Source organism: Motacilla alba, chromosome 1 (assembly GCF_015832195.1).
Source record: "Motacilla alba alba isolate MOTALB_02 chromosome 1, Motacilla_alba_V1.0_pri, whole genome shotgun sequence".
Taxonomy (NCBI): domain Eukaryota; kingdom Metazoa; phylum Chordata; class Aves; order Passeriformes; family Motacillidae; genus Motacilla; species Motacilla alba.
In genome coordinates, this window is record NC_052016.1 from 93,352,102 (window position 1) to 93,376,071 (window position 23,970).

The 23,970-nt window shown below is 39.7% G+C and overlaps 1 protein-coding gene across 23 annotated transcripts in view; it reads right to left on the reverse strand.

The window, feature by feature from the left end:
* Nucleotides 1-23,970, reverse strand: part of INPP4A (inositol polyphosphate-4-phosphatase type I A) — a 109,110-nt gene continuing 85,140 nt past the window's right edge. For 18 of the 23 annotated variants that reach the window (XM_038123478.1, XM_038162292.1, XM_038155383.1 and 15 more), the window contains 8 exons: nt 21,810-21,982; nt 19,975-20,098; nt 19,005-19,131; nt 18,486-18,626; nt 17,085-17,182; nt 13,456-13,568; nt 12,960-13,114; nt 5,441-7,236 (listed from right to left, as the gene is read on the reverse strand). In XM_038123478.1, coding sequence (XP_037979406.1) covers nt 7,056-7,236; nt 12,960-13,114; nt 13,456-13,568; nt 17,085-17,182; nt 18,486-18,626; nt 19,005-19,131; nt 19,975-20,098; nt 21,810-21,982 — 1,112 coding nt within the window. In that variant the 3' untranslated portion in view covers nt 5,441-7,055. Of the gene's footprint in view, nt 3,098-5,440; nt 7,237-12,959; nt 13,115-13,455; nt 13,569-17,084; nt 17,183-18,485; nt 18,627-19,004; nt 19,132-19,974; nt 20,099-21,809; nt 21,983-23,970 lie in introns of those variants that run through there. The other 5 variants (XM_038126682.1, XM_038126013.1, XM_038127085.1 and 2 more) reach the window with 1 other exon arrangement.

The following is a 23,970-nucleotide window of genomic DNA, read 5'->3' on the forward strand; positions in this document are numbered from 1 at the left end:
TGTTACTCTTGTCAGTTCTTTATTGGTTTTCATCCTAAAGACTAGCACATTTACAGCATACATGGATTGGATGAACTAGAATATATAAAACAGTAGCCATATGTTTATGATATATTAATACTGCCCAAAACCAAATAAATAAAAATATTTCAATGCACAAAGCATAGCAAATACAGTCGTGTTGGGACAAAACTGTGTCATATAATACAATAATTTTACACGTATAAATGAAAAAAAGGCAACTGTGCTGTAGGTACTTTCACAGAACATACACAGAACATACTTGGCAACAGTTTTCTTCTTTTACCTTTGTATGTTTTATAATTTAAAAAATGTACTCAAAAAAAGGAACATTAGACAGAACTTCATTTTACAGTAATCCTTAGATTTGCCTCTCCTGTGCAACAGAAAAGCTCCCTTCCCCCTTGTGAGGGTCCCATGTGGGCTACACGTGTCACAGTTTTCTCTGGAGGCATCGCTCGAGCCCTCGCTGTCGGCGCTGCCCTCGGGAGGAGCCCAAGCCGTGCCCATCCCGGTGGTGCTGTGCCCATCCTGGCAGTGCCGTGTCCATCCTGGCAATGCCATGCCTATCCTGGCAGTGCCGTGCCCATCCTGGCAGTGCCGTGTCCATCCCAGCAGTGCCGTGCCCATCCTGGCAGTGCCATGCCTATCCTGGCAGTGCCGTGTCCAGGACGCGCCGCGGGGACACCGCGCTGGCGGCTCAGCACCCCAGAACAGCCCCGTGGCACCCGGGGCTGCAGCTCCACCACGTGCAGACAAAATTCAGCAATTTTTTCAGATTACATTGCTATACAAAATAAATAAAGGATTGCTATGCTCTACAGCAGGTCTAATGATTGTTGGCCACCATCTAAGAGAGTGGCGCTGCTAATTGTTACAAGAGACGTTTGTTCTTTCCTTCTGAAGCTGAACATTGGGATATTTTTAGTGTAACAATACAGGACTTAAAATGAACCACATTTGAAATAGACAAAAGAAAATTATCAACTCATAAAAACTCAGGGATATAAAGAGCATAGTTTATACAAAAATAAAGTAGCATTTAATAATGGGCCAGGGACTGAAGGCTGAGCAGAACTAATGGAGTAGCATATCTAAAGAGATCCCACTGAAAAATTTTTTATCATATATTTTTTAACTTATTAGCAAAAAAACCCCAAAATCAACATTTATTAATTGGCAAACAAGGTTTGTAACCTTTCCGAGAGACTGCTCTACTGCAGATGGTTTGTTCAGCCCTGGGGTAGGTACTACAATACATTGCTTTCGCACAGAATTCCATGTTTTGTTATCCTAAAGAGTCTGCAATAATGGTAACAGCCTAGTTCAGCAGAACTCTCTGACCTGGCTTTGTGCCATGCTGCTCAGTGTTAAACTGCAAAAAGCAAAATGCAAAAACTGCTGGACCTGTAACCCCCAAACCTACATGGGAGCAGAATGAACATGGCTGATTGATAGAGCAGTGACAGCACAGACAAACATCAGTGAGAGGGAGAAAGAAATCAGAAAACAGCCATATACTTACCTGGCTGTTGCTACTCCCACAAGAATAAATGGGCAGATTTTTTCTATTCTAAAACTCAGATCCTTAGAAACCAAGAAGGAAAGGACATGTGCTGAATGAAACTAGCTAGAGATTACTGGAATCTGTTAAAATTTGGAAATGAATATTTAGCTGCTTTTAAAAATGCTATCTTAGCTTCAAAGGCATTCTTTGGGAGATTATTTCAGAGGACATCTGTTGAACATTTTTTATCAAATGCTATCCAACTGACCACCTTTGTCATAAGCTAGAACCCACCTGTGGTTCTCAGGCACAAGCAGTAGCACTGAGCAGTTCCTCTCTATCAACACAGGGCATTGCTACCTTCCTCAGAAATACCCTGACACCGGCCACACTTCCCCCCACCAGGACTCTCAACAGGTGAAATGCAAAGGTAAACAGAAACCAAATTTGATTTTGGAGCAAGGGGGAGGCATCGGGCACTTTGAGCATTTTGGTATTGACATACGAAACCGATACAGAAAAATCGTACGCTGACCAAAATAACGTAACGCCCCGAGGTACTGAGGCTTACAATCCAGAAGTGATATAAAAAAACCATGGGTAAAAATGTGTTAATTAATGTACAACACCATGGAATATACTGAACACGTCATGTGCAACATCAGCAACTTGCTTGTTGCACTTGCCTTAGAGTGGGAAAGGGCATGGGGAACTGTTGCTGGCATTAATAGTTAAGCATCATGATGTTTGTGAAATACTTTTAAAAATCAGTTGTGTGCCCAAGGCCTTATCTGCCAAAGATGACAGGAATTTGTTTTATTTGAACATAATTCTAAACCAGACCTCACATGTCTGGCCTTTTAAATATTGTTAATTTCATACATGAAGGTGGCATCCTATATACAGTAAAACAATTCTTTCTCCTGGCTCTTATTGTGCTGATTTTTTTTTTAATCAAACCCCCTTTTATTGATTGTAATAACGTGTTCTACAGTTACTAAACTGTCTAGGATCCTTTTTATTTACAACTTCTGAGTTTTACTCTCAGTTTTAAAAAGTTTAGGAAAAGCTCCATCTGAAATCAACTCAGTATAAAAAGATGTTATGGAAACAGCTACCTAAATGCCGTTCCTAGGGTCCTTGCCCATCCAGGAGGTACCTAGCTATTTGCATATAGGTAATTATTAAGTAGCACAGTATCTGCTCATCTTACATACACTGAAGGCTATTGAAACGGGCAGAGAGTCATCACACTATTCTCAAGCTAAGGTGTCAGAATAATTGTTACTATAGATTCCAACTCAGTAACATGCTCTGTACGACCTAACGAAACATACAAAAAGGTTATTTATCTCTTCTGGATGACAAAAATCATGTGTTAATCTAGAGTGTATCCACATGTTCTAATGGAACAGCAATTAAAGGACATAGTATGCTTATGTTTCAACTTTTCCATAAGTTCCTTCTGGAGGCCTGTAATACTTTGGGAAAGCCTTCAGTTGCAGGGAATTAAATGCATACTTGCGACATCCAACATTCTTCATTGTATTTTCTCGGCGACAACCCTCACTGGGGAAAAAAACAAGCACAAAAAATGACAGCAGTAAAAGGGAAAAAAAAAAAAAAGAGAAAAGACTTAAACTAAGATGAAATGAACTGGTTATATTATAGCATTAAAATAAAGTTGGTTATATTTAATGAGCGTTTAATTAATTTGCCACTGCAAATATTAAAAGAGATGATTCATCATACAATGCCAGTAAGAAGCACACAGAATGGACACAAGCTATGTCTGATTGCTAGTTTTGCATTTCTAGAAAGCAGCAGCACGTCTACTGAAAAGGCTCTTTCGCGCCCGTTTCATGTATTTCAAGGTACACTGTTGTGGAGTTCACATGCCATTCACTGCACAAAGGATCCCAAGGGATTGCTTAAAAGTAGTTCTGCTAATTTATTAACACATAAAGCTGAAAACCAAACCCTGCTGATCTCTCTATAAGAGCTTTAAAGTAATTTTATTGTTCCCTGTATAAATATGTCAGTATTATAAGTACTTGCTTAAAGATTAGAGCTGATACAAAAATAATGTATGCCTTTCTAGCTATCTCTGCATGCATAAATGGACATGAAAACCAAAGCAATCTAAAAAAAATCCTAATCATGAAATAGCAGTGCAAAAAAGACTGGCTGCATTGACAGTCATCACCCCAAAGAAACAAAGCTGTGCAGAATTTAATTTTCACCCAATATTTTGGTGCAACTGCCCCACATTACAAAGAGGTTCTGTGCTACAATAGAAAACTATTCCAGTTATAAGGCTTCTTTACACTTGTAAATCTAATCCAGAGTTCCTTTGATTATATCCAAAAAACAGACATACAAAGAGGAAGCACTATCTTTTAAATATATATTATAAATCAATTTAGGCTTGCAGGAGAATTATTTTCCCTGATTGAGGACTAGAACCTAAACAATGACTACTAGACCTTCATGGCAAAGTGTACAGTACAGCATCTTGCAGTGGAAATGTCAGATTTGTCCTGCCTTGGAGACGGCTGCAGCATCTACCAGGTAAGCTGTGATCATCTGGTTCAAAAGGAGGGTTTGGATTCTGGTTCAGTTTGAAAGCTCTCGTGCTCTTACAGACCTCACCATTCTTCTAATTTTGGTTTGTGAAACTCGCTGTAACTGTGTTCTGTATGTAACACCTAGATTAACTTCATAAAATACAGTAATTTTTTTTTGCTTTAAGGAATAGTTTAACTAAGTTTGAAATTTGTGTCTGGAGCACATTCTGTGTTTGCCTTTTATAGAAAGGATCATCTGTGATGACACTGTTTTTCTGGCACTGGTTTGTGTTTCACAAAACTCCCCCGCCGGCTCTTGCAGCCAAATAGATACATCAAAAGTTTGCAGAAATGATACTTCAGAGAAATAAAAGCAGTAAGTTTAACTAGCAAATATGTGATGCTAGGTGAGCATTTTAACTGCAAAGTGAATAATTCTCTTCATATCGCATTTCACTGCATCTGGTTATTGCATGTGTCCCTCATGGCACAGATACGGTGACGAGGATTTATTTCCCACATTTCACATGCCATCTTCCTTCTCTTGGAAGCACAAAAGTAGGATGCACTACTGCATCTTAAATCTGAATGCCTTAAGAAAAGCACAGACCAGACCCCAAAATGAAAAAAACCCCAAATTTGTCCCCACTGAAATGAAGAAAAAACCTACACTTTTTCCAAAAAGCCTGGGCTTTCATTCCAAACAGTTTTAAGGTGCTCTTACTGCAACCCTAGTGGTAATCATGAGCAGCACCTTCATACTTCAAACAAATTAATAATCTCAGGGAGCTCAGTGAATGTGCCTGCCCCCAGAGTGTGGCTGGACACTGGAACAGGCTGCCCTGGGAGGTGTTTGTGGCCCCGAGTCTGCCAGAGGGCAAGAAGTGTTTGGCAGCGCTCTCAGGCACAGCCTGTGGCTGTTCCTGCCAGCCAGGAACTTGTGCCAAGCCAGGAACTGATCCTTGGCCCTTCCAGCTCAGGATATTCTGTGATTCTAAAGTTACTTTCATATCTGGTTAGACTGAACCCAGGACACTCCCCACATTGCAAGATCAAGGCCACAGACCAACCTGACAACTGCTCACCTTGTAAAAAGGCAGACTGGGGCACCCCCAGCCAACAAACCAGTGCTAACCATAAAGAACAGATGATTTCTATGCAGACACAGCAGCATCAGGTACCAGCACAGCACAGGGATGTGTCCCAAACCACCACACCATGATAAACCTCAACAGCAGTGAGGATGCACCAAAACTTGTTGCAACTAAAAATAAGTATGATAAGTGCTTTATATATATAGATAAACATATATGCCTTTGTAGTGGTTTTTTTTTGTTTTTTTTTCTTTTAAAAACAAAATTGGAAGAATAGCGAGGAAAAATATTAAGAGATAGTGTACTGTACAATCTGATTTCATGAAGACACAAATATAACCACACACTTTTTTTTTTTAGTTAGAATAATTAAATCCAAATTTAGGATTTAATTCTGATTTTTATTCTAACTGTGCTTTTTTGGTTTTTTTATTTCAGCATACTTCTCTCAGCAGCTCTCAATTCCATTAAAATTTATAATAAAAGCTAAAGCTATCTATATTTTTTGAGCAAGTTAATAGTAGAAAATACAAATCACAGTACTAGTTCTCCTCAGAAGCCCAAAGTCATCTCAGGCACCAAGCGAAGTAAAACCCCTTATGAAGTTATCAAACTACATTAAATGAGGTTAGTTTTTTATCAGCTATTGCTATTGACAAGCTCGGCCAGACCACAGCATCAACAAAATCTTTCAGTTTAAATAGGCCTCCCCTAGTTTGATGTTATGTATAAATGATGATCAAATTTCATCTGCAATTACTCTGCATCACTAAACTAGGAAGCCACTTTAGTCTCACCACTTAAATAAATGTTAACTTGCCATCGCTCGCTTATCACTAAGTCACTACCAGCATCATAATTTATTAAAGCTGTGCAACGCTTAAAAATGGAAGTAACAGTAATATTTATTCTAATGTAATTAAAATAAAGCCCAGTGGAAAACCTAAAACCCACCTACAAAAGGAGTTAACTGATACCTCCCTCATCTTGCTTGAAAATTAAAGACCATTATCTTTAACTTCTAGGATGACCCTATTTCACAGTAAATTCTATAACAGAGCACCTAAAATAGATAATGGATCATGAGCAGGCTAATGCCAGTCACATCCCCTTCCTAACCACAAGGTTCATTTTCCTCATGTCTTTAATACATTGCCAAATGCAGATCTACAAATAGAATGAAATAATTCTGCATGCAGCACACTGCAAGTTGTTTTATGAGTGTTTTCTAGTCTATTAGAATATATTTAACCATGAGAAAGGAACAAGACTATGGTTCTACAAACTGTTCAATAATGTAATTTGGATATTATGCTTTGAAATGAAAGTATAAATTTGTTACTTCTTTAAATAAATTTCTTACAATTTCTTATAAACCCCACCCATGTTTTTATTTTTCTCTTCATACCTCATAAAAATGAAAGGCAAGATTAGCATACACCTTAAATATACAAAAAGATACAAATTCTTTTCAGACAGAGTTCCTTTCTCTGGAATACATGAAACAAGTAACACAAAACTGTATTTGGTAAGAGATCTTCAGGCCGGCTAAAGTAAAGAGGTAACAGGCCAATGTCAGACTATGTTACAAGCACTGAAAGCAGAACAATAATTTAAAGTTTCAATACAATTGGTTTTGATAAAATAATTTGATGTATATTTACAGTTTAGTACAATAGAAACGTAAAATTGTAAGGCATAATAATAATTCTTGGCAGACAATGCTATGACACATTCCTTTGTCCAGCAGGTACCAAGTGGCAATACACATTCAAGCACTTTTTTGTTTTTGTGGTTTTTGTTGTTTTTTCTTTTTTTTCTTTTATCTTTTTTTTTTGTTTCTTTGTTTGTTTTTGAACTCTATCTTCACTTGCAACGTAATCTGGCCACCAGGTATGCTATGCTCAGAAACAGCCACACAATCAGTAAATTGGGGCTGAGAGCTAGTAAAGGAATAGAGTAGAGGAGGCTGGGATCTAGTCTGAAATCTCGGATGGGCACCAAGCCACTCAAGTTCTTCTGGGTGACTATCTCCCGTGTTCCAATGCTGTGAAAAGGAAGAAGTTTGGGAAGAGGGAAAATAAAACAGAAAGGAAGACAGACATGCAAATGGATGGATAAAAAGAGATGGCAACACAAGGTGGTCAAGAAAATGAAAAACCATGGAAGAACGCACAACAGAACCAGAAGATGGAGTAAAGAAAGAGTGGAAAAACATCTCAAAAATATGTATCAGTACAATTATAAAAATAAGGAGAGGGAAAGAGAATAAAAGAGAAAAATAAGAAAGAAGTACTGTAGTCTAGTGAAAATAAACACATGTAGGTTGAACATTAATGGTTTTCCATGTTCATTCTTTCAGATTACCAAGCAATAATACCCCATGCTGCTCTGCCGTGCTTTGGCATGCTGCAAAGAAGTGGAGCTCTGAAAAGCAAGCTGAACATGAATAACCATTGTAGTATTTGACCCTTTCAAACATCTTTCCATGTGGGCTGCAGTGACTTAATTGAACCACTTAACTTCCTGTTCAACACATTAATTAAAAAAAAAAAACTAAAAAACCATCCATCTATTTTTCTGCTTGGATATGAATTCAAGGGTATATCAATAGGCTTATTTCTGAAGACATGTTGCAAAGCCCAGCTCATTGTGCACCCACTCCTTACATTGAGCACCAAAGGCTACAGTGAGGAGCAGCTCCTCAGGTAGCCTGGTAGGCTGTGCAGTGTGGTCTTTAATTTCAGATCACTCTTATATCCTGAGCATTCCAACTCTATTTTTAGTTCACAAAGCAACAACTGAATGACCAAGGTGAACAGAGGGATGGAGCACCTCTCCTACAAGGAAAGGCTGAGGAAATTGGGTTTGTTCAGCCTGGAAAAGAGATGGCTTTGGGATGACTGTATTGCAGCCTTCCAGTACTAGAAGGGAGCATACAAGAAAGAGGGAGAGAGAATATTTACAAGAGCATGTAGTGACAGAATATTTACAAGAGCAAGGGGCAATATGCTAAAAGGGAAAGAGAACAGGTTTAGATTAGATATAAGGAAAAAATTCTTTACTCTGAGGGTGGTGAGGCAGACAGGGATGCTTATTCCTGGGAATGTTCAAGGCCAGGCTGGATGGGGCTTTGAGAAACCTGGTCTAATTGAATGTGTCCCTGTCCATGGTAGGGTGTTGGAACTAGATCATCTTCAAGGTCCCTTTCAACTCAAAGATGAGTTTCTGTGATTCTAAATGTAGTCTGTAAGCCTGATGCTGTTCGAGCTTGTGCACTTGCTCCATCCATAACAAACCATCCATAACCTTGATGGTTGAGTAGCAGGGTTATGTAAGCATCAGACAATGTCTGCAAGAAATCAGACACACCCTGGAGGTGGTGAAAAAGAGCATTCAGATGCTGGTGACACATCAAGTCAAATGGAATTAGGTGGACTAGGAACTAAACCAACTGTATTTCTGATCTGGATTTGATCCAAATTGGTGATTAAGACATGTTTTCACTCCTGGTACCTACAGTGGACAAGGGCAGATTGAATCTGTGGTGCCTACAAATCCTAATTCCTTTGTAGCAATGGGGAGAGTGTGTGTGTGATCAGGAGAATCAGCCAGTGGAAACATAGTGGAAAGTGGTGGATAAAGGCTCAACTAAATCGCCTGGAGGAAGAAAAGTGTTTTAGAATACAGAGAAAATGTAGAACAATGGGAGAGGTAAAGAAGAAAAGCTAAAATTGTTAAGTTGGCATTATGAACACCACATGCCACATCTCCACCATTAAAAAGTAATACCATGCTACTCAATTTTACACAAAGACATATACACAGACACATACGGTGGGAATGGAGGCAAGAGCTGGAAAGTGCTTTCCTTGTCACTGTTGGCCTATGTAGATGCTTCCCCCTGATGGGTGAAAAGTCACCTTTTGGAAATATCAAATATTCCAAATTGTACAGGGTCTTAAATCAAAACATTCATAAGCACCACCTAGTCCTCTAGGAGAGGACTAGGGTTAGGAGACACATCAATTTCCCTTCTAATTTAGCTTGCATATGGGAATCCTCTCTGTGAGGAGAGGCCAGGGCTGCCCCATGCTGGACACTGCTGGATCCAGCCAGCTTCAGTGAAGCACTGCAGGCACAGCTGAGCCCGCAGCCATGCTGGTGCCTTGGGGAAGGAGTGTGTGAGAAAAGGCAAAGCACTGCATGGCAGTGAAGAGTGATGGGGAAAGATCTGAGAAAGAGCCCTGTGAGCACCAAAGTCAGGAAAGGAGAGGAGAAGGAGCTGAAGCAGTCTCCCCTGCAGTTGTGGAGAGGAACTATCCAGACTGCAGCCTCTGGAGGACCCATAGTGCAGCAGATGAATATTTACTGAAGGAAACTGGAGACCATGGAGAGCCCATGCAGGGCTTCCCATACAGCCCATGGGAAGGACCCACACTGGGGTGGAGGAAGAGTGCAAGGAGGAAGGAACAGAGGAGACTGTTATGGACTGACTGCAAATCCCTGTTCCAGATCCACTATGCATTGCTCAGCACAGGGAGGAGGTAGAGGAGCTGAGAAAGAAGCAGTGGAATACTTCAGTCTGGGACAAGAAGGAAGGTGGAGGGCAAGGTTTTTTAATTTTCGTCTTTATTTCTTAACATCTCCAATCCATTGGCAATAAATAAAAAAATTTTCTCTGAGTCTGCTTTGCCAGTTTTATAGCAGTAACTGGCAAGGGATCTCCCTGTCTTTATCTCAACCTATGAGCTTTTTCACCTATTTTTTCCCCCTGTCCTGTTGGGGGAAAGTAGTGAGAAGCTGGGTGGGCATCTACCAAGTGGTCTAGCTTCACTCAGTATGATTTTATTCTTAAAGCAGGTAAACAGTGAAGAAATCCAACCAAGCTTGTTATCATAGCTGTTTTATTGCAGTGAGTGGTCATACCCAAACATGATTCCTAGGATTTGTAATGTAATCCTTTTAGTCAGCACCATGGTGATTTTCCTCACCTCACTTCCAGCTGCTTTTCAAGAACCCCCATCAGAGATGGCCCTTCTCTGTTGGCTAAATTGCTTGAGTTGTACCTTCCTAATTAATTCCATTTAATGAAAATGAGCTGGGCTACCTGAAACTCGTGAAAGATTTTGCTAAGCAGAACGATCTTGACTGAAACTGCCTTAGAGCATATTCCCTCTGGGTTTTCTGACAAGACAGAAATCTGGTAGGAAGAGGGAGAGCAGGGAGTCAAAGATCTAGTGGAGAGCAAGGGCTGCAGATGGAAGAGGCTACCTGAGCCAGCTGGACTTTGACTCTTGTTCTGCCTTTACTGGTCAGGTAGCCATGTCGTCTTAGCTTGGACTTCCAGACATATCATCATGATTTTACTATTTGTGAGCTGGGAGTTACAGTGTGTTGAATTTAGGACTGGAAATGCTGGAACTTACTTACAGAAAATGAGTTGATTGTAATCGGGTATTTGTTTCTAAGGTGAAAGCCACGAATTTGTATCTGTAAATTTCTACAAGAACCTAGAAGAACATTCAATGCTCCCTCCCTGATGTCCCTGCTCATTGAACATAATTATCACAGACACATAATTATCACAAGACTAGAAAAGAAGGGAAGTCCCTGAGGACTAGTAAGTGAGAGCTAACACCTCTGAAGACCAACATCACATGGAAGAAGATGATGCTTTCTTAATTTTTTTAAAGCTGGTATAAGCAAGGATACTTTTCTTCTCTGGAAAGTTGTCAGTAGAGGAGAGATTAAATACTTTGTGTCTCACAAATTACTAGTACTTCTTCCCTGTCCTTCCGAACGCCTCAGAAACTTCAAAAGTCTTTAAGAATGAACCAAACCTTCCTTTTCCAGTACACTTAAATAAAAGACCTAAGTTAAAAGAACAAAACCCAAGTTTTCTGAATGCCCTGGAAGCAATCTGGGTATGATTTGCTACCTTTTCTTATCCTGCATCTGTTGTCTAGGTCAGGTCAAACTGTCCAGGCTGGAATGGGATTTGGTGGAGTTGGACTCCTACACACTTGTTCCATAATCCCATCTCTCTCATTAAGCTTCATTAATGCTGTGCCATTGTTCCTGAATAGAACTGACAAATCATTTTAAAAACACAACCACCTATCCTAAAGAGCAATAAGACGTCAGGAAGAGTGATGGGCTTGAAGAATGGTCCAATCTTGGTTTTCCTTCTGGACTAATCAGTATTTGTCCTGGACAATCTCTCTTAGTCAAAGATTTAACAGAAGAATAAGTCATGTCCTTCACCTGCCAGAGCAAGTCCCTGATGTTGGTAGAACACTCAACCCAAAGGTTTTGCTTAAATTGGCCCTTTTTCAATATCCCTGCGTAGGTCAACACAAAGCAGTATTTTTCTTGGGTCAGTATTTTATCTGATCCTGTGTTATATTAAATTGGTAGACTGAAGGACCAAAACAATGTTATTATTAACCTCTCTCTCTATTGTGTCCATGATTGCATTAAAAAACCCAGTGACCCAGTAAAGAATTTGAAGAAAGTAACAAGATTCCCAGTATTTCTCCTAGTTGGTTTTCTTCTTATTCAATACACAACTGTGAAACTGTGAAAGAGTTTCAGATGTCTATGTCAACAAGTTGGGCAATTTAAATAAAGATTTTTGAGAACCACTTAGTCCATTTTAAGTTAGTAAATTCTCCTTCACAAAGTTGTTCCTAGTTTTGTTTCTAGTATCAAGGTTTAAGTAGTTTCCGAGTGCACTTTTCATGTACTCTACTCTCTGACAATGTAGCAAAAAATGCAGCAAAAAATTGAAAATAAAAAAGTCCAGTGCCACCCAATTAGATGTAGGTATAACCTCCAAATTACTAGTGTAAGAGGCTGCAAGTGTCACTATACAAGACATTTTTCTTCTAGGTAACTGAAGAGTAAGAAAGGGTCAAACAGCAAAAACATACAGAAAGGATAAGAGAATTAAACACTCTAGAGAATTTGGTGAAAAGACACACAGTACAGTACATTCGATAAGAGTGAATGTTGAAAAACAGGACTGAACAGCATTGTTGAACTACATTGAAAAAGACTAAAGCTAGATTTCTTATCCTTTCTTTTGGTATGTGACTTACGGAGTTTTCCAGCAGTGCTTGAAACAAGGCATTGAACAACAATAAACAGATTTTTTTTCAGTACAGTACTTAATTCTGCAAACATCTCTGCTGCTTCAGAATACAGAACATCATTATTTTGATATGACAACAGCACACTGACATGTTGTGATGAAATTTGGTTGCTATATAGTGTGAAACACTCATACTGACATTTCACCCAGTGAGCAGTTTCACTGCTAAAGTATACACTGGCAAACCAGTGCAAACTGCAGGTGTCTGTGTTTCAAAGAATAAAAAACAGATCATCCCTGAGTAATCTCCCTGATCTAGAACTAAGAAACCTAGTGCTATGACAGTTCAGATGAAGTCATCATTAAACAACTTTCAAAGAAGCACCAGTTTCCTGTTCTGTAAGCACAGCATTAACAGAAAACATATTTTTACATGCTTGTCTGAAAACTCCTAGTTTTTTACAGAAAACTCAAGCCCATCTGATATAAATCTGGTAAGAACCAGCTTTAGCATATGCAACTCACATGCACGGGAGGGATGAATTCTAGCAGTCAGTTTTACAGCTTCCTGACTTTAGTTAATTTTTTTTCTTTTGATGGAAACAGAGACCACCACTCCTCTGCAGTTTGCATGGTTCCTTATTTAGGAATAAATAATGTGGTCAAACTCTTACCTCCTCATACACTCCAGAGCCTGAGTGAAGACCTGTGGAGCCATTCCATGTTCATGCTGTAGGATCAAACACTGCTCCAGGGTGATGGACATGGCAGTCCTATCCTTGGCACTCTTACAGCTCGTAAATCGAACACCGTTAAGTCTGCGGCATATCTGCAAATGGGACAGACAACCCATGACTCCTTCTACAGGCAAAACTTCCTGTCAGAGACAACACCTGTACTTCCCCTCAGAGAGACACAAATGTTGTCTAGGGCTTCAATGTCAAAGTGTCAAAGTTTGGCAAGTTTGAGGGAGCAGAACCTCATTGTAAGAGTTGAGGGGAAAATACGATATGGAAAATAAATTCTAGAGGAGGTCTAGCCTGGCAGCATTTGCAAGCTACATGCAAGCAAATGAAGAAATTCAAACATACCACTAATAAAAAAGGGGCAAATACGTATGAATACAGAAAATCAGCTGAACTATGCAGAGATGGTTAGATGAATAAATACCTCAGCAGCTTGCCAAAGGATATCAACATTCTTGTTTTTCCTTGCATGAACATTTTGTCCCAGAAATCTTAACAGTTCAGGCAGGCACGTCTGACTACGAGATCGAGGTAGACCTATAAAACAAACAAAACCAACTCCACTTATTCATCTGTATGCAACAGATCTTTTACTAAGTGTTTCTATATGCCTGTTGAAAACACATTTGTATTTTCTTGAAACTACAACAATTATTCAAGTTCTGATTTACTTAGTACCATCAATGAAACAAATTCATGCTTAATTAAACTCAATTGGAAATATAAATTCCAGTTATTTAAAACTTCAGGAACTCAGAATTTAATAGTAGTATAATAAGAGAATGAACAAAGGGAGCAAGTTTGGTATAGTCTTCTGGTTTGTGTGTCACAGACGTGACAGGAGAACATGAACATGCAGGTCTTCAGAGAAACTCTGAAGATTTTTATATTCTGCTCACATTCTGATTTTAAATTTGCAAGCTGGTCAGCTTTCAGTTACAAGAACCACCCACAGGACACCACATTGCCATGATCTGTTTATTACTATTTCACTAAGTGTAAATAAAGTAGTTGAAAATTTTCAGAGTACCTTCAGTACTCATCTTCTGTGTTCAAACTGTTGCGCATCATCTCTTACATATGTAGCAAGATACTCCAGACAATCAAGTATTCTCTTTTTTGTTGCTTCATTTTTTTTTTTTAAAGGAGTAACCACAGAGAACACCAATTAAAGTTGTGACTGAATAAATACAGAGGTATGCACTGTAAGGGACGACATCGTGACAAAAAGAATCCTACCTGAGTGACACATGAGGCTTTACATTCGGCCTACTTCTCACAGCAAATGGTGAGTTGGACTAACCTGACCTCCTACAGGAAGGTGACCCGCTGAGTAGGTGAGGGAAGGCTGTGGACACTGTTTACCTGGACCTTGGCAAAGCCTTTATTGCTGCTTCCCACAGCATTCTCCTGGACTAACTGCTCATGGCTTGGTGGGACATCCTGTTCACTGGGTAAAAAACCCAGCTGGATGGCCACAGGGTGCTGGTGAATGCTGCTACATCCAGCTGGTGGCTGGTCACCAGTGTGGTTCCCCAGGGCTCAGTTCTGCCGCCAGTCCTGTTTAAAATCCTTATCAGTGATCAGGAGGAGGGGATCAAGTGCACCCTCACTCAGTGGCAGATGGCACCAACCTGGGCAGCAGTTCTGATCTACTGGAGGGCAGGAAAGCTCTACAGAGGGATATGGACAAGCTGGATCAATAAACAAAGGCCACTTTTGTGGGGTTCAGCACGACCAAGTGTCAGGTCCTGCCCCTGGGTCACAACAACCCCAGGCAGTGCTACAGGCTGGGGCAGAGTGGCTGGGAAGCTTCTGGTAGAAAAGGACCTGGGGGTGCTGGTCCACAGCTGCTGAACAGGAGCCAGCAGTGCCCAGGTGGCCAGGAAGGCCAAAGGCATCCTGGATCAGCAATAGTGTGGCCAGCAGGACCAGGGCAGGGATTGTCCCCCTGTACTCGGCACTGGTGAGGCTGCACCTCAAATCCTGTGCCCAGTTCTGGGTCCCTTGCTGTAAGAAAGACGTCAAGGTGCTGAAACCTCAGTGGTGTCCAGAGAAGGGCAAAGAGCTGGTGAAGGGTGTGGAGCACAAGTCTTACGAGAAGCAGCTGGGGCTGCTTAGCCTGGAGAAAAGGAGGCTCAGGGGGACCTTATTGCTCTCTACAACCACCTGAAAGCCAGGAGGGCCCTTCTCCCAGGCAACCAGCAACAGGACAAGAGAAAATGGCCTCAAGCTGCACCAGGGTAGATTTGGATTGGATACTGGGAAAAATTTCTTCACTGAAAGGGTTTTCAAGCACTGGAACAGGCTGCTCAGGGAAGCGGTTAAGTCAGCATCCCTGGAGGTATTTAAAACATGTGGAGATGTGGCACTTGGGGAGGCAGTTTAGGGGTGGACTTAGCAGTGCTGGGGAAACAGTTGGACTTGATGATCCTAAAGATCTTTTCCAACCTAAACAATTCTGCAATTCTATTCCATAACTAACAATACTGTGCCTGTCCTGGGCTGAACGCTACACCTAGTTTGAACTCTACACCTAGAAAGAAAGCAATACCTGTAAACAAAAAGAGGGCACAGGCCATCTCCTCTTTCTAAAGACAAGGAGAGCTAACAGAACAAGGACAAGAAGTTAGTGAAGCTAATACTAATTTCTTAGAAATTCTGCAGAGTTTAGAATTAATAACACAGGGACATGGACAGGGGATAAGGAATCAACTTTTCTTGTGTACCGCTCCTGGAGGGAACATTTCCTTCAATCTGCCAACAGATAGCTCACTGGGACCTTTGTCCCCAAGAATGATCTGTTTGTTTTTCCTTTTGCCTCTACCTACCACAGACTACATAACTGGGCATAATCACCTGGTTTGCACTTAAATGTAAAATGCTATTCCTCCCTTGATAAGGGTTCACAGAAAAGTACATTTCATTTTGTATATCCTAAATTATCACAACCTTCAGGATTAAAAAAAAAAGGCAAAAGCTAAAAGATTATTGGATCAAACATAAGAGGTTTGGGGAAGAGGGAAGAGACTGAAATTAAAAAAAAAGGCAAGCAAAATAAAAAGGAGAGGAAGGAGCTGAATGGGAATTTTTATTATAAAAGACTAGACGGAGACATGAACAAAATTCATTTTAAACTAGTTAATTTTTGAATTGTACAAGAAAATCTGATGCTAGACTACTATACAATAAATAATTAAATTTTGCAGCTAACATTCCAGAGAATTCACTATGCAGCATTATGAATGCCTGGATGAAGAGAAGCAGGTTGTGCTCTCAGCTGTATCAAAAAAATTCAGAGTAACCGAACTCGCAATAACACACTTTAACAGACAGAATTCTTACTTTCCTTTTGCATGCTGTTGCATTTGTATTTCTGGAATAAAACTGTAACTGCAGGACACATGAAATAACCTTAGAAGAGGTTTGATTGTAACAATAATGAATTGATGAATTTTCACCATTTTTGTAAATAACACTTACGCCACTGCCTTCTCAAAAAAAACCCCAAGCAGTAACAAGCAAGTGAAAAAAACCAGTAAAAATTCAGCATGTAGCTTTTGTCACTCTTCTAGGCTCTCTGTCGTTTGCTGCAGATGCAACAATTACAGGGAAGTGCCAAAGGAAAAACAGAGGGAAGTGACTGAGTTCCTAGAAACTGGCAGTTGCTCTCTGTTCAGGTTTTATCATAAGTGCAGGGAGAATCACCAAAAACTGCACATAAAAAATGCTGCTGCTAGAACCTGTCACTTTTGCACCTTTACCTTACAACAATCTCACTGCCTAACTGGATGATTATACAGTACATAGTGCCACTTGAAAGAGATGTACAAGTAACCTTAAAAAGAAAAGTTAATCAGTCTGACCTTTAAACCCCTTGAATCCACTCTACTTTAGTACTAAAGTATTAAAACAGAGTTGTATCATTTCTTGGGGGTTACTGAAGCTGGTGTACCATTGACATTTAAAAATCCAACATAAAGCAAACAAATGAAAAAATCAGCCTGAATTGTGCTGCTCAAGAAAATTTGTCATTAATTACAAAATACTTACAATCATCAGGCAAAACTTCCTTGAACTGCTCAAAATATGAATTCAATCTCACTAAGCTTTCCATGTTAATTATTTCTTGCAGTGAGGTGTCTCCAAACCTTTAAAAAGAGAAAAAAAAGAACAATTAGGCCCGAGGTAAAATGTTTCTCTGTTTCTTTGAAACAACTGCACTTGGCAATATGTCTACCAAAAAAACAATTTAAAGATTCATCCCAGGAGTTCCCTAACCATTCAAATGCAAGGTGAAGTGTAGCAGAGAAAGAAAATATAGGAGTATGAGGGGAAAAAGGGAAGGAAGGTATTAAAAAAAAACTTGTAGAAAGTGCTATTTAAAATTCTATGGCTTTCATGTCTCTCTTTCAATATTAATTTCCTACCTGGCAAATTGTTTTACCTAAATTTAAACTTTTAATAATGGAGTTACTAGTTTAGCTCGTAAACTAATAATACCAACCATAACATCAGTGGATAGGACTGAGAATGTTGACTTCAGGTATGTAAATGAAAAATATTAATAAACCATGAATGTAACAAATACTGTCAACAATGCCCCAATTCACCTTATCTAAATATATCCACATACACAGATGTACACACAGAGTGCTGACATCTGTGACTGTGCTAGTCATCTCGGACTTCCTTTGTAGGCAACAGAGGACAACAGTAATTGCTGAAATGCTTTTGTTAGACTTTTTCTCGTTGTCCACCACCACAGTGCACGCTCCAGCCTGGTACCGAGGCTGCTGTCACAACGTGCATGTGTCTGGCTTCACTGGAGTGCTCCGTTGGAGCAATGCTCTGCCAATGTACTCTTTGTAGGATGTGGCCATAACAGAGGGAATCTGCTGGCTCATCCAGAACTGAGCAGTTTCCCTAGCAAATATAATTACATAATTATATTTTTCAGTTTTACAACAGCAGTGTTGCACTACATAAATACTGTAAGGGTATGTTGAAACAGAGGTGCACCTTGCCCATTATCCTGAATTTTGACAGTGACCAGGAGAGGGAGTCTCAGGGAGAATGCAAAACCAAGACAGCAAATACACAGCAATACCCAGAATGATCTCAGCCTCTAGTGATCTGCCACTCACAGAGGTCTTCAGTCACAAGGAGCACCTGTGTGCTAACTAGCCCTTGATAGATCTCCCATAGTAAATTCACATCTGAACCACATAAACCTGGACTAGTCTCCAACCCATGAGGTAAGGAGATTCACAGCTATGTGGCACACAAAGAAGGACTTCTTTTTTGTTTGGCATTTGGCAGATTCATTTAGAACAGTGCTCCCATGTTCCTGTATTGGAGAAACTGAATGTTATGCAAGAATGCAATTCCATATCAATGTAGCTCCATTGCTGAATTGCCAGCAAGGCTGAGCTTGCCTGACTGGGTACTTACTTCTCTGCTAGGGTTTGCTGCTCATTGATTCCCACGTTGAAAAGAACAGGCTGAACCCTCAGTAACATTCCACTTTGAATCTCCCGCGGCAACAAATCAAACAAGGCGCTTGGCAGAGGGATCCTCACGTTAAATCCATCACTGAAAAGAAATAAACAGCTGTTAGACATAAGGATCAAAAAGCTACATGCCAAGAATGTGTTATTTGTCTAAAGAGGGATAACAACTAGAACATAATATAAGCATTAAAAAGCAACCATCAGTCAGAACTGACTCTGAGGAACTGCCACAACTTGCTTCTAGTCATAAAATCTATTCTAGTTTAAAAACAAACCTGCAGCAACCTGTAATGTAGCATTTATATCCTCACAGACATTCACATCAGATCTACCAATCTCCTGATAATAGCTGATTTTGCTCCGCTGATTAATATGCAATTCTTCTGCAACTTGGGTAGAACACCCCAAATTTTGGCATGTTCCTACTCATCAAGAATAAAGTACATTTATTGGTTTTTACCGATTTCCAGTGATGACTGGCAGCATGTCAGTAGATGTATTTGATGTAGCCTGAGTTACTTTAAAGGTTACATTCCTCAAGTCCATGATTCCCAAACTCATGTCCTCCAGCATTGCCAGCTCCTCACCTAAATCCAAGAGGAAAAAGTGAATTGTAATTACTTGTTATGCACAACTTCCCTTTGTCAATTTGATGCCAACAGTAGGCGATCATTCCATACAGAAGTTCCACAGATGAAGCAGTGCTGCAGCCCTGGCCTCCCCCTTGACCTACAGACAATGTCACGGCTGATTTTTTATTCCAGCAAGTTTAGAAAACACCAGTTATCTAGAACAGTCCAGACTACTGTTCTTTAAGTATTTTATATGCTGATTTTCCAGGTTAGGTGATGCTAATAAGTACTTCTCATTGCAATGTTCAAACATTGTCAGAGCCATTATATCCTTTGCACAAGGAATTCCAGATTTGTCCAATAAAACATTTGCTAACCAGCATCCACACAGCTTTTGAGACACAGGAGTGAAACACTTCTGAGTGAAGTACTTTCCCTTTTTATATTCTCTCTTCAGTCTCACATTGTGCCGCAAGACTACAGAAGTTTCAAGAAAATTCAAAAAGTGTATTTTGGGCACAGTTTCTCCCAGCTTAGAAGAACTTTCATCCAATTATTTTCCCCAAAAAAACCCCAAAGACCACTGTGATACATTTCAGTCTTTCTTAAACCTTTGACATTCTATTATAAAAGAAGTACACTTATTCTTTTGGAAGCAATTCAAGTAAGTGTGAAGAAATTCAGAGTTGCTAGATAATTAAGTACTTCAGCTATAATCTAGTTTTGCATTTTAGTTTTCAAAATAATTTTTTAGCTGAGCTGCAGATTGTCTCAAACACTGAGATCCTGCTGTAGCCAATTTAATGCAGAATTTGCTGACTCAACAGCTAATCCCACCCCCTGGCCCTGCGCCTTTACCGTAAGTGCTCAGCAGGCTCTCAAACTGTGCCAGCAAGCCAATGGTGTAGAGTTGCCTTAGAAATCCATCATCATGCAGGCAGTTCCTCAGCTTGATAATGAAACCACAAATGAGAGCTGTCAGCTGTGAGAGGGGAAACAGACAAGAATGAAATTATTCAAAATAAAAAAGGTTCTTCAGCCTCAGACAAAAACCATAGCATGTATAAGAGGTGCAATAAAATCTGTCAAACAGATATTCTTTTCCCTTAAACATCTGAAGACAACCAACCAATGAAAGCCCAAAACATTCATAAAATCAGATTCAGGGCACGCTGCCTTCATCTCACAAGCTGTCTCAAAATGGGGCTGCTGTAGATCTCACACCTTTTTGTTTTCTGAACACGATCACTTGTGGTAGGGTCTACAACTTATGAATTACAGAAGTTGCTCCTTAGAGAATTGGTTTAGTTTTAGACAGAAAAGCAACACAGCTAGTTCCAGGCCAAGAATTTTGGTAGTATGAATAAATTACTGCTTTTCAAAAATGACATTTGAGAAAGCTTAAAAATGCAGTATCTGCTTGCATTATGCAGACTTGAACTCTGGTGTTAGAAGATATTCAGAACAAGATCCTGAAGATCTAGTGCAAAGGTCAGTACTATTATCTAAGATTAATACTAGTCTTAATTCACTGTCCACAAAGGGATTTCCCAGGTGATGGCCATATAGTATGTATACAGGTGTATGACTTTGTTATAGAATTAAACAGAAGAGAATAAAGTTCTGATCATGATGGGTAAACATATTCAAAGGATTGAATTTAAAAATTATCTGCATTAGGAGGTGGGTTTTATATAGGAAAATTCCCTGATTTTATCTCTATGACATCACAGAATCAAAGAATCATTAAGGCTGGAAAACACCTCCAAGATCACCAAGTCCAACCCAGCACCACCACCACCACGTACACCACTAAACCATGTCCCCAACTGCCATATCCACACATTTTTTGAACACTTCAGAGATGGTGACTCTACCACTTTCTTAGGCAGCCCACTCCAGGTCTTAACAACCCCTTTCATGAAAAAACTCTTCCCAATATGTACTCTAAATCTCCCCTGACACAACTTGAGGACAATTCCTCTCATTCTGTCACTTGCTTTCCATTTTTGGTATTAGATTATAGGACAAAAGCCCTCCCAATGATGTCCAAGAAATAAACTGTTTGAAATAAATGAACAAGATAGTGACATCACAGGAAAGCAGATACACCACAGAAGTGTAGTGGGCAGAAGAATTTTTTTTCTGTGGGCAGTGGAAATTTTTTTAGTGCAGACATCTGCTAGTCAGTGTCTGACACGAGAGATACCAGCAGGTCCAGAAAAAAACCCAGAACTAATTTCTCTTCCTGTGGCTGGACTTCTGTCCTTAGGTACCAAATGTCATGCTGGGTTTCTTAATGCAGAAAACAACAAAAGGTAACTGAGGAAGCACCTGCAGAACTTTTTGCCCTCCTCTCTCTAACATCTTACTTCTGCTTTGGCTTGGTGGCATTGGAAGGCAAAGGCTGTTTCTGAATACAGCAGTATATTTTAGTATACTAGTATTTTTACTAGTTCTGGAATAATTTTTGTTTTCAATAGTGAATGACTGTATATCCAAGGGGACACCTGATTTATGAATTGTCAACTGCACGTAACCAATAAGGACAGGATAGCACAGCTTGCGAGAGAAAATCCGCGTCAAACCTGGGAGGAGATCTGAAAAGTTCTGGAAAAAGTAATCTTTCATATTCCATAGAAACCCCGCCAAATGTGGAAGTGAAATCAAATCATGCATTTGTGCTTGCTTACAGTCTGGCAGAAGACAACATCCCTGCGATACTGAAGACTCAGGCAGAGCCCTATAGTTGGGGCACTGTCCTGCATTAATAAAAACACCATGGCTTTCTTGGCCTTGTCACTCATCATGGCTACACAGTCAGTGAGGGTGGTCAGCAAGGGATAAAGAGCTTCACTCCATTCACCTGGTTGAAAGAAAAAAAAATTAGCAGCAGTGGAAGCACTTCATTTGAAACAAACACACATTAAGAAGAAACTTCCTGTTGCAAGGCGAAGTTGATAATTCACATTTAGAACTCATTTTATTTTGGCTGGATGGTTATTCTTTGCTTTGTAATAATTAAGTAACCTTACAGTGTGGTTATTGCATGAGGAAAATATGGAGAATTTTAGTCTGTTATGACTTTCCAGACCATGTAAAAGCTACCAGAATTTGTGCCCACACGTCAGGCTGCACAATAGCTGATTTGGAAATCATAACAGAAACATGAACAGCTATACATAGAAGCGTATATAACTGCATGTTTGTGTTCAAACGAACTTTCACTGCCCATACATGGACAGACAGTAAGGAGTCCATTGTATTACAGAAATAGGGACCACCTGCTTAGTCATTTCTGTCAATGAGATTCCTCCCAAACATCCTGCCTTTTGAATCTCTAGGCTCATAGGTGTATCATTCAATTGCCTCACCACCTTATTGATCCTTATTGCACCTCAGTGAGGCAAGATGATGCTCATCTCCTTTTTGCAGCTAAGAATAATAAGGTGTGAGGTGAGATCAATGTGGGTACTCTTTTAGGTGTTTCCTGTCTCCTGAGCAGTTTTAAAGGTTTTAAGTTAGATAACAAGAAATATTAAACATAGTGAATTAGATGGGAGTCATACAGATTGTTGGAAGTACTTTGGAGCTTTTCTTCCACTGAAATACTCAAGATACAACCCAGAGGGATTCTGTTCAAGGTCCTGCACAGGAAGCACAGGAGTGAAACTGAGTTGTCAAAGTCCTTCTCTTTTTAAAGGGCAGGACAATATGCTTTATTTTTTAAAAGCGCCAGAGCTCACAAACAGCACACACACAACTCCCACCCCAGCTGGCTGTAGGAACAAGGCAATGTACAGACCAGAACCTGCATGAATGAGACACTTAAAGCCCCTGAAAGTAAATTGTTTGGGATTTTGATTCAGAGGTAGAACTAAGAGTCAGTAATAATAAATGTTCCTTTGATAAGCAGCCAAAGAGGGGAACTCAGGAAGTCTGCTAACAGAAACATATCTGGCAAGATTAACAGAACTATCCTTTTGGCTTTTGTTCTGTGTGGTAGATAGATAACCTAACAAACTACACAAAGAGAAAGTTGTTTCATTGCCTTAAAAAAAGCAGGAAACATCAAAAGAACAGGCAAGGAATCACAGCTTGTCTTTTAAATTCTATTAAATATTTATCTCAAAATTAGTCAGATGCCATAACACGGCCTTGTGAACACTTAGAAAGTAAAATACAGATCAAGCTAACAGTGTTTCTCTTACTGCATTTAAGAGCTTTTCTGTAAGCAAATGAGAATAACAAGATATGAAAATAACTTCCAGCACATCATCATCTCATTGACTGTAAATACATACATGTATATAGCTACTAACTCAGTGAAGATTTAAAACTACAGTGTGTCTGACAGCACTTCATTTTAAAGATATGTTTATCTTTGGTAATCACAAAGTACCCTGGTGAAGATAATACAATTATTAAAGCATTTTTTCTTCCAACATTCACACAGAATACAGGGACTCAACTGGGGTAGTGAACAAAATCCTCTGTGCTGTGTATTCTCTTGGTTTAAAATTCTGGCCATGAGAAAACAAACCTTTGTCAGTCTGCAAAATTCTAAATGATTTTTGCTACCTGTTTCACAGAGGTGTCACCTGTGTTCATTTTTTTTTAGTCAATGGCAGTTTTTATTTACAGTAAACAGGAATAAAATGAATTGCACTCCCAGTCTCAAATGTGGTTGGAACAAGGTAGGGGTGTTGGGAAGGCCAATGAGTTTACACAGTAAACTTTTGCTGACTATATACTACTGACTATTTCATAAAAAATTAATGTCCTATTAAGAGAACCAAATATGTAAAGCTTGTAGGATGTAACATCAGGTGGGAAAAGTTCTTGCTTTTTTTG